Genomic DNA, 13,842 nt, shown 5'->3' on the forward strand with positions numbered 1-13,842 from the left:
TCAAAATTTTATGTTACAGCCCTAGCTGGCTTGGCTCAGTGGATAGAGTGTCGGCCTGCAGACTGAAGGGTCCCAGATTCAATTCCGGTCAAGGGCACATACCTGGTTTGCGGACTCAATCCCCAGTAGGGGGCATGCAGGAGGCATCTGATCAATGATTCCCTCTCATTATTGATGTTTCTATCTCTCTCTCCCTCTCCCTTCCTCTCTGAAATCAATAAAAAATATATATATATTTAAAAAGTTTTATGTTACAATTGCAACTGTTGTAGATTCCATTTAACTGGGGGCAGCTCTGATTTTATTTGGAGTAGTAGTGATGGCTGTTGTGATAGTAACTTCAGTTGAACGTGTGGAGGTTGTAGGTGCAGTTGAAGTGGTGGTTGCGGCTGTTGTGGCTGTAGATTCAGTAGACGTTGAAATGGTTGTAGAGTCTTTTGAAGTGGCTACAGTTGTAGGTTCAGTTGACGACGTGGTGGTCACTGTAGGCTGAGGAGCAGCAGAGGTTTTTCCATGAATAGCAGTTACAGGCTCCCCATCGTCTGGGGATATCTTGATAACAATGGAAGAGTTGTCATTTCCTCTGTTATTCACCAGGCATATTATGAGCACTCCAATTGCTGTTGTTATCACACAGGCTAAGAGACAAGCCAAAAAGATGTTCCACAGAGTCCAATTACAGCAGCAATTTCTTTTCACCTAAGAGTGTCAATAAAAATATTAGTAATGAAAAACAAAAAGTCTTTCGATTTATCATCCCTTTTGTTTTGTGTACAACTTAGTACATTAACATCATTTGAAGCCCTATAATCTCTGAAGATATTTAGGCTTAAAATTCAAGTTTTAATCCAGGTGGAATTAATTGCATGCAATCTCTAACTTTGGAAGAAATCAAGATCTGCCAATATCTCATCTTCTCTTATTCTATTTTCCAATGATGGGTAGGGGGTTCTTCATCTTTTTATGTAAGCAGAATGGCATTTTAATAAATTCTCTGTCATACACCTGATCCTCCACTGGACATTGTCATTACCCTAACTGCTCCACTTCCAAAATCACTTCCTTAAGAATCCAGTGTTCTAACCACCATCTCCTCTCCTTCCATCTTGTTTGTTCAATTATTAGTATAATAACCTTTCTTTACTTTTATTAAAATCTTCAGCCCAGGGTGGGTAGGAAGAGATCAACCAAAGGATTTGTATGCACATATGCATAACCCATTGACACAGACAATATAGTGGTGGAGGCCTGGGGCAAGGGGTGAATGGCGAGGCGGGCTATAGAGGTCAATGGGAGATCAAAAGGGGCATATGTAATACCTTCAACAATAAAGATTTTTTTTTAAATCTTCAGCCCAGCAGCCCTTGCTTCACTCATATCCCTCCTTGTCCACCTTTTGTTCTATGTTCCATGATTTCAATAACACTAATTCCCCAAAACCTCCCACAGTTTCGTCTTTTCATTCCTTCCAGCTGGCAAGCACGTGGCTTTCTGCTTTCTCTGCACCTGCCCACTGTGAGCAGCCACACTGTTGGGGAAAGTCAAGCCCCTGGGCTGAGCAGAGTCAGGATAAATGTGTGATCACCATTCTTGAGTGGAATTTCTGTACTTCTCTGCCATCCTATTATAATTCTCCGATTATATTTCTCAATCTTCTTCTTTCTCCTCAAACTTGTAACCTCCACCCACCAGCCTTCACACACACATTGAGAGAGCTCACTTGAAACGCAGGCAGATAGGGCAGGGGTCCAGTGGGAAACAAAGGAGGTGGAACATAGGCAGGGGCAGACATGGCAGTTTGAGCAGCCTAATCACAGAACCCAACCAAGCAGAAATAATAAAATGTTTTTGGACTGAAAGGGAGGCATGGGAAACCAAGGGAGGGCCTGCAACAGTAAAGTGAACTGGCACACAGAAACAGAGAAAGTTCAGGTCCATTGCTGGGCAAGAACAATTGAGGGAATTAACAGAGATAGACATAGAGCAGGCTTGTGGAAAATATATACTCCTGGACTACAAGGCGTGAGGGGGGCAGCCCATTATTTCTCCCCACCCCCGTGAGGGGAATCTGAATCTGCTTGTAATACATTTTCCACACTTTTGCTTAAATCTTCTGGTCCATGGAGCTCATTCTTGGGTGTCACAAAACACGACCCCGGGGAAACACCTCAGCTCACTGTTCTGGTTATCAACATTGTCCCTTCCCATTCTCATCAAATGACTTCACATCCTTCCTGCTTCACTAGGAAACTTGAAACCATCAAATGAAAACTTTTTTTAATTGATTAATTTTAGAAAGAGGAAGGGAAAAAGAGAGAGAAACATCAATTTGTTGTCATACTTATTTATGAATTCATTGATTGCTCCTTGTCATGTGCACTGACCAGAGGTCAAACCCACAATCTTAACATGTTGGGACAATGCTCTAACTAACTGAACTACCTATCCAGGGCCTCAAACTGAAAGTCTTTCAAACCCCCTCTAGGTCCCAAACCTGAAAACCGAACCATGCCTGGCTCCACCTCTCTTTCTTCCCTGATTTACACAAGAGGAGCAAGCCCTCCTTCTGCCTGAGACGGATCTGCCCATCTGACCTTCCGTCCCATCCCCTCTGCACTTTCTTTTCCTTTGATTTCCCCTTTCTATTGGACTGAATACTTCACCACTTTCCTCTTCAATGGATTCTTCTTTTTAAGATTTAAACACACTCAAATCTCTCCCCATCTTAAACAAACAAAAAATGCATCATTTGATTCCAAATCCTGTCTAGCTACTTTTCTTTCTTTGGAAAATGAAATTTCCTGACAGTTGTCTAATGCAATGTCTCCATCTGCACACTCTTCAATCCAAATCAGTCTGGCTCCTGCTTCTGTCATGCCATGAAATACCTCTTAATAAAGTCATCAGGGACATCCATTCATTAAAATAGAAGTAACCTAGTTTAGCTCTTCTCTTACTTAAGCCCTCCAGTAGCATTTGCCACTGGAGGCCATTCCTCTTTCTCTTTATTGAATAATCTCTTTCCTTTGCGTCTGTGATATTCCATTCTCATTGATTTCCTACTAAACCCCTAGAACAGCGGTTCTCAACCTGTGGGTCGCGACCCTTTGGCGGCCGAACGACCCTTTCACAGGGGTCGCCTAAGACCATCCTGCATATCAGATATTTACATTACGATTCAAAACAGTAGCAACATTACAGTTATGAAGTAGCAACGAAAATAATTTCATGAGGAATTGTATTTAAAGGGCCAGAAGGTTGAGAACCACTGCCCTAGAATCTTCTCGGTTTCTTTTGAAGGCTCACTATCCACTTTGGGGCTTTATTGTTGGCATTCACTTGTCTCTTTTCACTCTAACCTGGGATCAACAAACTTTATTGGTAAAGGGCCAAATAGTAACTATATTCAACTTTGTGAGCCATACAGTTTCTGCCACCACTACTCCAGTCTGCCACTATCATGACAGGAAGTAAACAAGTAGGCATGACTGTATCCCAATAAAACTAGATTTACAAAATAGTGGTGGGCAAGATTTGGTTACTGAGCTTTCTTTCTCATCTTTCTCATTCATAACTATTATTTTAATTACCACTTATATCAGAGTGACTTTCAAGTTTATGTCCAGCCCAGCTCTCCTCTCCAACCTTCAAATGCTTGCATGACATCACATCTCTGGTCTCAAAGGTACCTCAGACTCACTGTATCCAAACTCAAGTCATGATCTTCCCAGTGAACCCTGGCCAGCTCCCACATTTTATTAAATGGCATCACCATCTATTACATTCAGTTCCAAAAGCTGGAACTGAGAGTTCATCCTTGAAACTTCCCAATCTATTACTAAGCCCAGTAACTTTATCTGCTGAATATCTCCTACTATTGTTGACTTCACCACCCAGAGGCAGCATGATCTCCTCAGGCACCTATTTTTGCAACAATGCCTGAGTATTGATCAATGATTGTGTTATCAGGAGAGGAATGATACACTATGAGGGGTTTTTTTTCATAATTGTTCTTGGCGTATTACCAATTTTTAAAGTAATAGTATTCATAGTCTGTTGGTGAATCAAATCCTAATAATAGCCCTTTATAACTTCCCATCATCTGGCATGGAGGTAGCTGCTCAGGACATAATACGACCAGAGGGACCTAGAGAGCCCACCTGAGTGCACTGGCTGCTTCCCAGGCTTACTGACTGCAAGTGCACAAAGGAAGGAGCACCCTCGCCTGGGCGTGGCTCAGTGGTTGAGCGTGAACCTATGATTCCAGATCAGGGCAAATGCCTGGGTTGCAGGCTCGATCCCTAGTGTGAGGCGTGCAGGAGGCACCTGATCAATGATTCTTTCTCATCATTGATGTTTCTGTTTCTCCCTCTTCCCTTTCATCTCTGAAATAAATAAATAAAACTTTTTTTAAAAAGGAAAGAGCCCCATAGAAGCATTCCAGTGACCTGCATTTTAACCTTACTTAACTTCTCACTAATCCTGATCACAGATTAAGTTATTTACTAGTATGGTTTAAAAGAAAAAAAAAACACACTGAGATTTGAGATTAGAAACACTGTATTGAAATCTACATTCTGCCTATGCAAATTGTTTAACTTCTCTGAGTCCCTACTTCTTCATTTATGAATTGGTGATAAAATTGCTTGTGACTTCTAGATTACCTTAAGAATTAACAAAAATGAATGCTTCATTAATTCTACAGTGTTTTTGCAAATATTTATTGTTAATAGTCTTGGTCAACAAAGCAAAGTGGAAGAGAGCAATCTTTTTAATTGGAGAGATGTGTTAAAATTTCAGAGTTATGACATCTTATACAATTTCTTATCTTCTCTGAGCCTCAAATCTTCTTATCTTAAAATATAGGGCTAAAAATATCTATCTCACTAGTTTTCAAAAATACTTTTATTTTGGATGCAGAGTAGCATATGGATTAAGATCAAGAGCTTTGGAATCAAGAAGACTTGGGGGTTGAATTTTGGTTCTGCCACTTATTAGCTATGTAGTATTTGGCAATTTTATCTTTCTAAGCATCGGTTTCCTTATAATGATACATAACTAATAAGAAATATAAGATAAAAATAAGTGTTTGTAAAGTGCCTGGCATAGAGTCAGGTATGTAAATTTTCAATTGTCTAAAGTGCTTATTATATTGTTACCTGGATGAGAGTAAAACCCTCAAGAAGTGGAATATAACACTCATGCCTTATAGACAGACTAGAGTAGACATTAAATGTTACAAAATATGGGCCCCAGCATTTCTTGGGTTTTGTGCAAAGAGTGGCAGCCCAAGGCAGCAGGATTACAATGAAGGCATGGGTCACCAAGGCCAGGGCAATGAGGACCACTAAGTTCAAGTTAGCCCTAGAAAAAATACTTTCTTTACCTTGACCAAAGGCACTTTAATGGAGTCTACTCCTTCCTTTAAAAGAAACTGAAAAAGAGCAGCTTCTTAAAATAAAGTGAATGTAACCAGAGAACAGGATACCTAAGTTCTCCTGTTTGAGTCATTTCATCACAAGTTAGGTGAATTCTGGCAAATCTCTTCGATTTCATAGGCCATATCTTCCCTGATTTTTAAAGATGTTAGAATGGGACTAGGTCAGATATTCTCATCACTGGTTGCATTTAAAAAATATTGATGCACGGACCCCACCCCCAGAGTTTCTGACTTAATTGGTCTGGGGTGGGGCTCAGCCATTGGTACTTCATAAACAACCCCTAATTCTAATATGCAGCAAGGGTTAAGAACTACCAGATCAGATGTTACCTCCTGTCTTTCAATTCTACGATGCTATGGATTTCTTTATCTCCACAAAAGAGAAGAAAGATTTCCTAACTCTGCCCTGGGGAGCTCATTCATTCTTTTCTATTGCCCCAGCAACAGTATAAGCAGATTATAATTTTAATCCAGAATCAAAAAACAAGACTCAGACTCTTTCTACTGACCATCCACAGCAAGATTAAGCAACAGAGGGTAGGAATTCTAGAGTCAGGGGAACCCAGCCAAACTTCCAAGCAGAATAAGCAATGTATAGTCAAGGTCAAGACTAGGGCTGAAGATTGAGAGATACAGTCCTGAGGTAAAGTTCATTCAGCTGACCAATAGGGTCACAAACCAAGGGGAGCTGAGTTCAGTCTCCAAAGCCAGTGGAAAAAAACCTGCAGAACAGAGCCAGGTTTCTATATCAAGGTCATACGCACCAGAGGTCAGAAACAAGAGACAAAAGAAAGTGCCACCAACATTGTTCAGAAGCCAGAACAATGTAAGAAAAGTGAGCACTCACCAACAGAGTAGGACCCTTGAGGCTTTAACTATGACCCAATCTCCCACCAGAGTCTAATTAGAGAATTAAGCTGCACATTGCCAACATATGCGCTCCTCTGCCCCTCCCCAACCCCGCATTTGTACTTTATATTTAGTCCTTTGAATTTCACATATGTTCTCTATATATGTGAATACTTCAGTCCCCAACTAGGACTTTGGCCCTTTGAAAACAGAGACTACAAAGTATTTTCCTTCTTATGATCTGCCTCGCAATGACTTATAACTTTAACAGCTAATACAGCAAAGGCTTACCATGAATGTGTGCGAATTAAATGATTGAATACATTTCCTGGGAAAGAAAAGAACAAATACATCCCCGTATAGAGCACATCCCAACCTGGGTAAAAGCTGCAACACATACAACATTACCTGGGTATGGGATGATTCTGTTTGTGGGTATCCTGAATGTCCAAGGACTCCTGGGCCCACGCAGACCCCAGTTGAGTTGGAAGAGATATCACAGGTTATGTCACGTGAAAGTGGGCGCCAGCATGCAGAGCCATGAACCTCTTGGTCATTTGAACACATGATTGGCTGTGGAGATAAAGCATAAGTGAGTAGGAAGATATGGTGATACATTTATCAAATTAAACTCTGTTAAAAATAAACAATTCTGTGACTTTTAAGAGGAATAAAGACTTCTGAAATGAATAAACATTTTCTTATTATTCTATGAAAATAAAAAAATCTAGACAGATTATTAAACATCACATTTTAACCAATTTTTGTAAGCGACTGATGTTCCAGATCAGAAATGTGTATCATCTCATCTTCTCCGTCATTTTACAAGCATGTATTAAATACCCTCATGTTGCAAGTTACTGTAGGTGGAGCATATATGAGGAAACTTCTCTTCGTACAAGGAATAGAATGTTAGAGCTGAAAAAAAACAAAAAGAACTGCTTGCAGCTTATAAGGTAAAATCTGTTAATGGTCATTTTGGTAATGAGATTTTGACTCAAAAAGAGTTGAATTATTATTGTTATTATTATTATCATTATTATCCCATAATAAACATATAGCAAGCATTGGGGTCCATACCTCCCAGTGTTAAGGTCAGAGTTTCATTCCACTATACTACATATAGTATATTGTTTTACTAAAGTATGATAATAGATTAATATAATGTATTCTATACTACACTATACTAATAAAAATGTTCATACAAAGAGACTTTGCATGATCCATGCCATGCTCTACACAATGGAACTCACAAGCCCAGGACAGGGACGCAGAAGACAAACCATTTGTCCAGTTTGTGATATGGCTTTTCTGACTTCCCACTGGGCATACAGCAGAGTAAAAACAGTCCTCAACAATGACAGCAAAGGTCTCTACTCTGGGAATCTATATGCTCGAATAACAGGGAGACAGAACAGATTTGTGCATCATTAACAAATAATACAATAAATGCAAAATGTTGTTGAGAAAAAGGTGTGATACAGGTTGAACATGGGTGAGTTCAGTGGGAGATCATTGCGGGAAGAGGTGTGCTAAAAGAAGCAGAAGAACAAGATAAAGTGAAAATGAGAGAGGAATAGGTTCAGGAATTTATGGATCTTGATCAAAAGTTTTGTTACATCTCAAAAATAATGTGGAATCATCCGGGGCTCTTCAACTGATGGAATAATAACACTTTCTAGCTGTGAGTCAAAGGCACCTTTACCTCTCCTTGCTCGTCTGCAAAGGGAGAACACTAAAATACCCACTCGTAGATTTGCTGTGAGGATCTATGAGTAGATAACTGCCGGAGGGTTAGAGCAGTCAGACAGAGAGCATGCACTCAGTAAGTGTTAGCTATTGCTGTTGTTGGTATTAGTATTCATGTTTTCATTCCTACTGTTACGACTACTAGTTGTCTTTGATCATGTTGATTTAATAACACATTACTAGATAGCTATAAAATGGCTAGTCCAACCACCAGTAAGTTTCATAAAATTGTCAAACTGGATTGTATGTGGCCATTTGTCTATTAGGAACTGTCATTAACAATGCAAAAAATAAATCATTGTTATTTAATATAGATAAGACGAAATGCTCTCGGCAGTAAAGTGATTGCTAGGTTAGATTTTTCTAAATGTTATATCAAGGAAATAAAGAAAACAGCTCTATGCTTTATTAAGATTTAACCAAGTCCATATTATTCACCAGGTAAATTTGAGCAAAGTTGGACTTACCTTTAATAACAACCTTGCCTACTGTCCTAAGTGCTGATTCTGTTGCGTTAGTTATTACCCAATTTGCCAAAGGCTGATGATATTTTAACACACTTTGCAAACAAAGTAAAACTCACTCACCCGGCCTGTTTTCCAGAATGTTCTGGCCCTGTTGGAATCCCATCCCTTTCAGAGAAGGAAGATGATAAGTGGTGTCTACACGAAGGGTGCAGAACCTATGATCTAGGCTTGGCTTCTGAGTAATATTTTTACTGTGTTAGGTTTCTCTGAGTCTTAGTACAGGCAGAGTTTCTATACAAAATTGGAATAGTTGGAGAACTGGGAATAATATTTAACCCAATATTCAGCCTTAGTTAATAATGGCCAGAAGCAACCGAAGTGCATTAGCTGTAGTTACCAAAGAAAGTTCTATAGGTTTTTCCGGTAACTTTATAAGGATTAACTTATGATTCCTACATCCCAACAGAAAAACAAAACACCAAAATTTATTTTCTTTTGATTTATAATCTTCAAATAATCCTTAAAGTTCATTATTAAATTTAGTCTTCAGAGAAAAATATATTTATAGCTATGCTCTAAATGTCCACAGTAAAGTGAAATAGTCAGCTGTCCAGATACATGCTATAAAAACAATTTAAGAAAATATCTGTAAAGATCATCAAGTTTGTTGCTATCTAGAGAAACCATAAAAATGATGAATATTTGGCTAAATGGATTTTTTTTCCCATTTGCAAGTTCCAGCATCCTGAAGACCCAATCTTAGTATCTCAAGCTCATAAGAGACAAAGAGAACATTCTTGAGGTGGGGCCTTTGCTCAATGACTCAAGAACACACGCCCCTTCTCTTCTGGTGACAGGAATCACCTATGGGAATCCTTTTAGTCCACTAACACCGAGCAACAGGACTGTCTTCTTTGGCTTACACTGCAGGCGATGAATACAGGCTGAGAGCCACGGCTCCAAATTGCAAAGGTAAAACATTTCATTTATGCGTCAGGAAGTGAATTTTAACTTTCCATTTTAATTTTTAGCACATTTCCATCAAAGATTATTGGTTCAGACATAACCAGATACATAAAAAGCACTTAACTATGTAGTGAGGGCTCGATTCCAGGTGGGAGACATTTTAAACTAGACAAAAGATTACACTTTTGTGCAAAGTAGGAATGTTTAGAGGATTTCTTTCTCAGGTCTAAAGACAATATCCAGGATTAATAGCAGGATTTCCAAAACACCTACAAATCTGAGTTCTGACAGATTTATAAATTATACATAAAATACAATCTCAAAACGAAACCAAAGTTGTTGAATGAAGAGGATAAATATAGAAAGTTAAATAGATTTATTCACATATCATGTGTTCATAGAAAATTTCTAATGCTTTATATCAGTAACTATATAAAATAATTTCTAAAGTATAATATAGTAGAATATAGCATGAAAAGTTGAGGCAAATATATAATACACGGCTACTCTTCCTTTCAGAGAAGAATGCAAAATTATGACATTGACTGCATAGTAGTAAAGAGATTAGATTGCTCTTAAATGCTGAAAACAAGACTGTCACATAAGCAAAAGTTTAAAGTAGAGCAATAATACTCACCGGTTGGTTTTCAGACTGTTCAACATTTACTACGTATTTCCCATGTTTCCTGTCCATTTTTGAGTTTGCAATACTACAAGCTTAACTCCAAGAATATTTTTCAACACATGCATTGCCCTTTATAACCCTGAGAAATAATTAAAATGATTGTTGAAAAATCAACTCTGATGCATCAGTGCAGGTGTGGATTTTAAAAATAACAAATAATTACCAACTAAAACAGGATCCACCTTAGAGAAGGAAATGAATTAATTACAGAAAGACACAAGAAAGCCTATACTTCCTCTGAGCGGTCCTGTGACTACCACCCTCAACAGAAAGGAACTCTGAACATCTTATATAAGTTTCAATCCTTCGGCAAGGCTGGGTGGGGCTGGCACCTAGAATCAGACTTGCCCACAAGGACAGAGACTGCGGGAAGTCAGGCTCCAAATAAGAGCAGGGACCTGGCAGCTCCCAGGGTGGAGTCGGTTTCGTCATCCATGCTGACCCTGCACCTCTGTCCAGGCATCAGGCAAATGGTTGACCAGCGCCTCTGAGAGGGTCACAGAGTGTGGGTCAACAGTGAATGGCGCAGCCCATATCTCTCTCTCCTTGAGAACAGCACAGCCCTGGATCTGGAAGCTCAGGTTCACTGAAGGGACCACAGTCCACAGGGGAGGATGCAAAAAGAGTAAGGGCTCCAGGCTTCACTGAGAACTTGCAGAAAATAGGTTGGCTACTAGAATGGGAACTCAGAATGAAAATTTAAGGAAACCTACAACATGGGGCAAAGAGAGAAATCGGGGCTTGTACAGTCCAGAACCATAACTAGGTCTTCAGAAATGAGGCCTTATGGGGATCTGGGGTCAATCCTAAATATGGGATTAGCATAAGACCCAAGTGCTCATCGGTGGGACACTGTAGCCCTGCTAGGGGTACAGTGGACAGTGCAGGAACCACAGTCCCAGAGTCCAAAGGTGGGACTTTGCTTATTTCATCAACTTCATATTGGATGGAAGACGAGGTGTGAAAGACAAAAGCTACTAGGGCTGAAGCAGCTCATAGAACTTCTATCTGAGTCAGGTTTGGATCTGGGACAATGATGGCAATGGAGGGAGGACTGAAGGAGGCTGTAGTGAATTGGGCTTGAGGAGCAGGTGGGGAGAGGGCAGTTGGACAGGGCAGTGAGGCGAAGCTGAGAATTCCTGGTTACTCCGCTGGGAGTAATATTTGAAATATCAGGAAAACCCAGGCGGTGATCTTTGAGGAACAAAGCTGGTCATGGTTTGCAAGAGGCTAGTTCTGATCCAGAATGTAAAGGTCTTCACACACCTGGATACATAGAGAGAAGGAAGGAGCAGTCTCAGAAGACAGCAGCTGAAACACACAGAGCAGCAGAAAAAGGCAAGGTATTAGGGGACATTCTGAAGGACGATCTGGATGTAGTAGGAGGCTATAATGAAAATAGAGAGCTATTAGGTCAAATAGACAAAGGGGAAAGGCAAATGTCAGATGTGAACTTTAAAATGTGCATTGAGACTAAACAAAATAGTAAGATGTTGTGTAAGGAAATAAATGAAAATTGTACTTGGAATAACCAATTTTATAGCCTAGTGTCAGTTAAAAAAAAAAAAAAAAAGATTGTATGACTATCCCTGAATTAATTCCAGTTATAATACTGTAATTCACATTGCTGGCTGCCTTTTATGTCCCCTACCTTGTACTGGATGCTGAAATATGAATAATGGTCCCATTATCTCCCCCGAGGAAGGCCATGCATAAGTGGTCTCCCAACTTCCACGTATGCCCCCTCGATTCATTCTTCACAAGGTGCCTAGAATGCACTTTGCAAAATGTCAGACTGCTCCACAACCCCGAATGACTGCCCATTAGCCTTGAGGTAAAAGCCCAGATCCTTTCCATGCCTACAAACCTGTGAGCTTGCTAGACTCTGCTCACCTCTGAATCCATGCTGCACTATTTTATACATCAGATACCATGCCCCAGCCACACTGTTTAAAGAGCATTTGAAGAAATATTTCAAACATATAAAAGGTATAAAGAATAATCCGGTAAATAGCCAAAATCCCATTATTAGCTAGCTTAAGAGATTCAGGGTTGCTTTTACTCATAACACCTCTGAAGTCAATTATGTGGGTGTTTTCCATACCAACCAGTTCTCCAGCTTTGTCAGATACCAGTTGGTGTCCTTACAATTAAATCCAATTCTGACACTATCTACCAGGAGTTAGCATCAGATCCCACGCGTTAAAGGGCTCAGTCTCACCAAACTGCCCCAAATTCAGAAGCCAATCTCAAGTCCTGAACCATCTGTACTTCTGACCAGCTGGCTATAAATCTGACATTCCCCTCCTTGGGTTTGATAATTTGCTAGAATGGCTCACACAACTCAGGAATGGCCTTAAGATTTATCAGTTTACTAGAGGCCCAATGCACAAAATTCATGCAAGGGGCTTGGCCCTCGCAGCCCTGCCTGCCTTGGCCGGCCCTCACAGCCCCAAGCTTCATCTGGAAGGTCATCCAGAAGGTTGTCCAGATGGTTGTTCTGCTCTTCAGTCTAATTAGCATATTAGCTCTTTCTTACATAAGATGATAAAGGCTATCTGATACACAGAGGCGGGAACAGCCAGATGAAAGGACTTGGGGAGGGGTCTAGAAATGTCACAAATGCAGGAGGTTTGTCCCCCTGGAGCAGGGTATGCCCCTCTCCCAGCACATGAGATATGGTCACCAACTCATAGTTATCTAAACCCCCGTTGGTTAGGGGTTTTATGGAGGTTTCATCACATAGGCATGATCGGTTATTAACTCAATCTCCAACCCATCTCACCTCCCTGGAGTTTGGGGTGTGGGGCTGATAGTTCCAGGCTTCTGATCAAGGTTTGGTCTTTCTGATGACCAGCCTCCATCCTGAAGTTAGGTAGGAACCTGCCAAGAGTCTTCTTATAAAAGACACTCCTGTCAAAACTGGACACTCCCTGTCACTCAGGGAACTACTAGGGATTTAGGAGCTCCATGCCAGGGACTGGAGACAAAGACCGATTATCTTTCTATGATATCAGAGATAAAATATTTTTACATGCAACAGAGCCACCTCTATTCTTATTCCTAGTCATATTCTCCTCCCTCTCCTTTGATGTTTATATTTCCCATGTAATTTTTAATGCACTCCAAAAATATACAAAATTGTGTGCATGTTTTAAAATTTATATAAAAACTATTATACAGTATTCTTCCAAAATAGAGGTTTTTTTGAGGGCCCATATTACATTTCAACTACACTCACAGCTATAACTCTATTTTATTCATTCCCACTGTTTTATAAATTTCCATTGATTGAATACATTGCAATTATTAATCTATTCTGTTGATAGAAGTTGAGTTTGGTACCATTTTTTACTATTATAAACAATGATGTTCTGAATGTTCTAGTACAGGGGTGGGGAACCTTTCCTCTGCCAAGGGCCATTTGGATATTTATAAAATCATTCAAGCCATACAAAATTATCAACTTAAAAATTTGCCTGCTATATTTGGTCAAACTCACCCTAATGCCTTGGCAGGGCCAGACCAAATGATTTCACAGGCCTTACACAGCCCACAGACCAGATGCTCTCCACCCCTGCTCTAGTATATACCTTCTTGGGAACATTTATTAAAATGTTTCTAGATGTTTACTCTTACTTTCTTTCTATGGATTTTAGAAATAGATGTGGAGAGATTCAGAACTA

General features: G+C 39.9%; 1 protein-coding gene across 1 annotated transcript; it reads right to left on the reverse strand.

The window, feature by feature from the left end:
- Positions 1-279: 279 nt before the first annotated feature.
- LOC118663306 (dynactin associated protein) lies at positions 280-10,165 on the reverse strand. The gene is made up of 3 exons (XM_036322756.1): positions 10,109-10,165; positions 6,698-6,862; positions 280-699 (listed from the first exon to the last, which is right to left on the reverse strand). The coding sequence occupies exons 1-3, from the start codon at positions 10,163-10,165 to the stop codon at positions 280-282; spliced, it is 642 nt and encodes a 213-aa protein (XP_036178649.1).
- Between the last annotated feature and the right edge of the window lie 3,677 nt (positions 10,166-13,842).

This window comes from Myotis myotis, unplaced genomic scaffold (assembly GCF_014108235.1).
Source record: "Myotis myotis isolate mMyoMyo1 unplaced genomic scaffold, mMyoMyo1.p scaffold_m19_p_9, whole genome shotgun sequence".
Taxonomy (NCBI): domain Eukaryota; kingdom Metazoa; phylum Chordata; class Mammalia; order Chiroptera; family Vespertilionidae; genus Myotis; species Myotis myotis.

What these genes read in the sequence shown, in the direction of transcription:
- LOC118663306 (XM_036322756.1), bottom strand. Translation starts at nt 10,165, where the DNA reads ATGGACAGGAAACATGGGAAATACGTAGTAAATGTTGAACAGTCTGAA. An exon ending in AACAGTCTGAAAACCAACCG is followed by an intron (nt 6,863 to 10,108) that starts GTGAGTATTATT and finishes TTATCTCCACAG; the next exon opens with CCAATCATGTGTTCAAATGA. An exon ending in CAGAATCATCCCATACCCAG is followed by an intron (nt 700 to 6,697) that starts GTAATGTTGTAT and finishes TGACACTCTTAG; the next exon opens with GTGAAAAGAAATTGCTGCTG.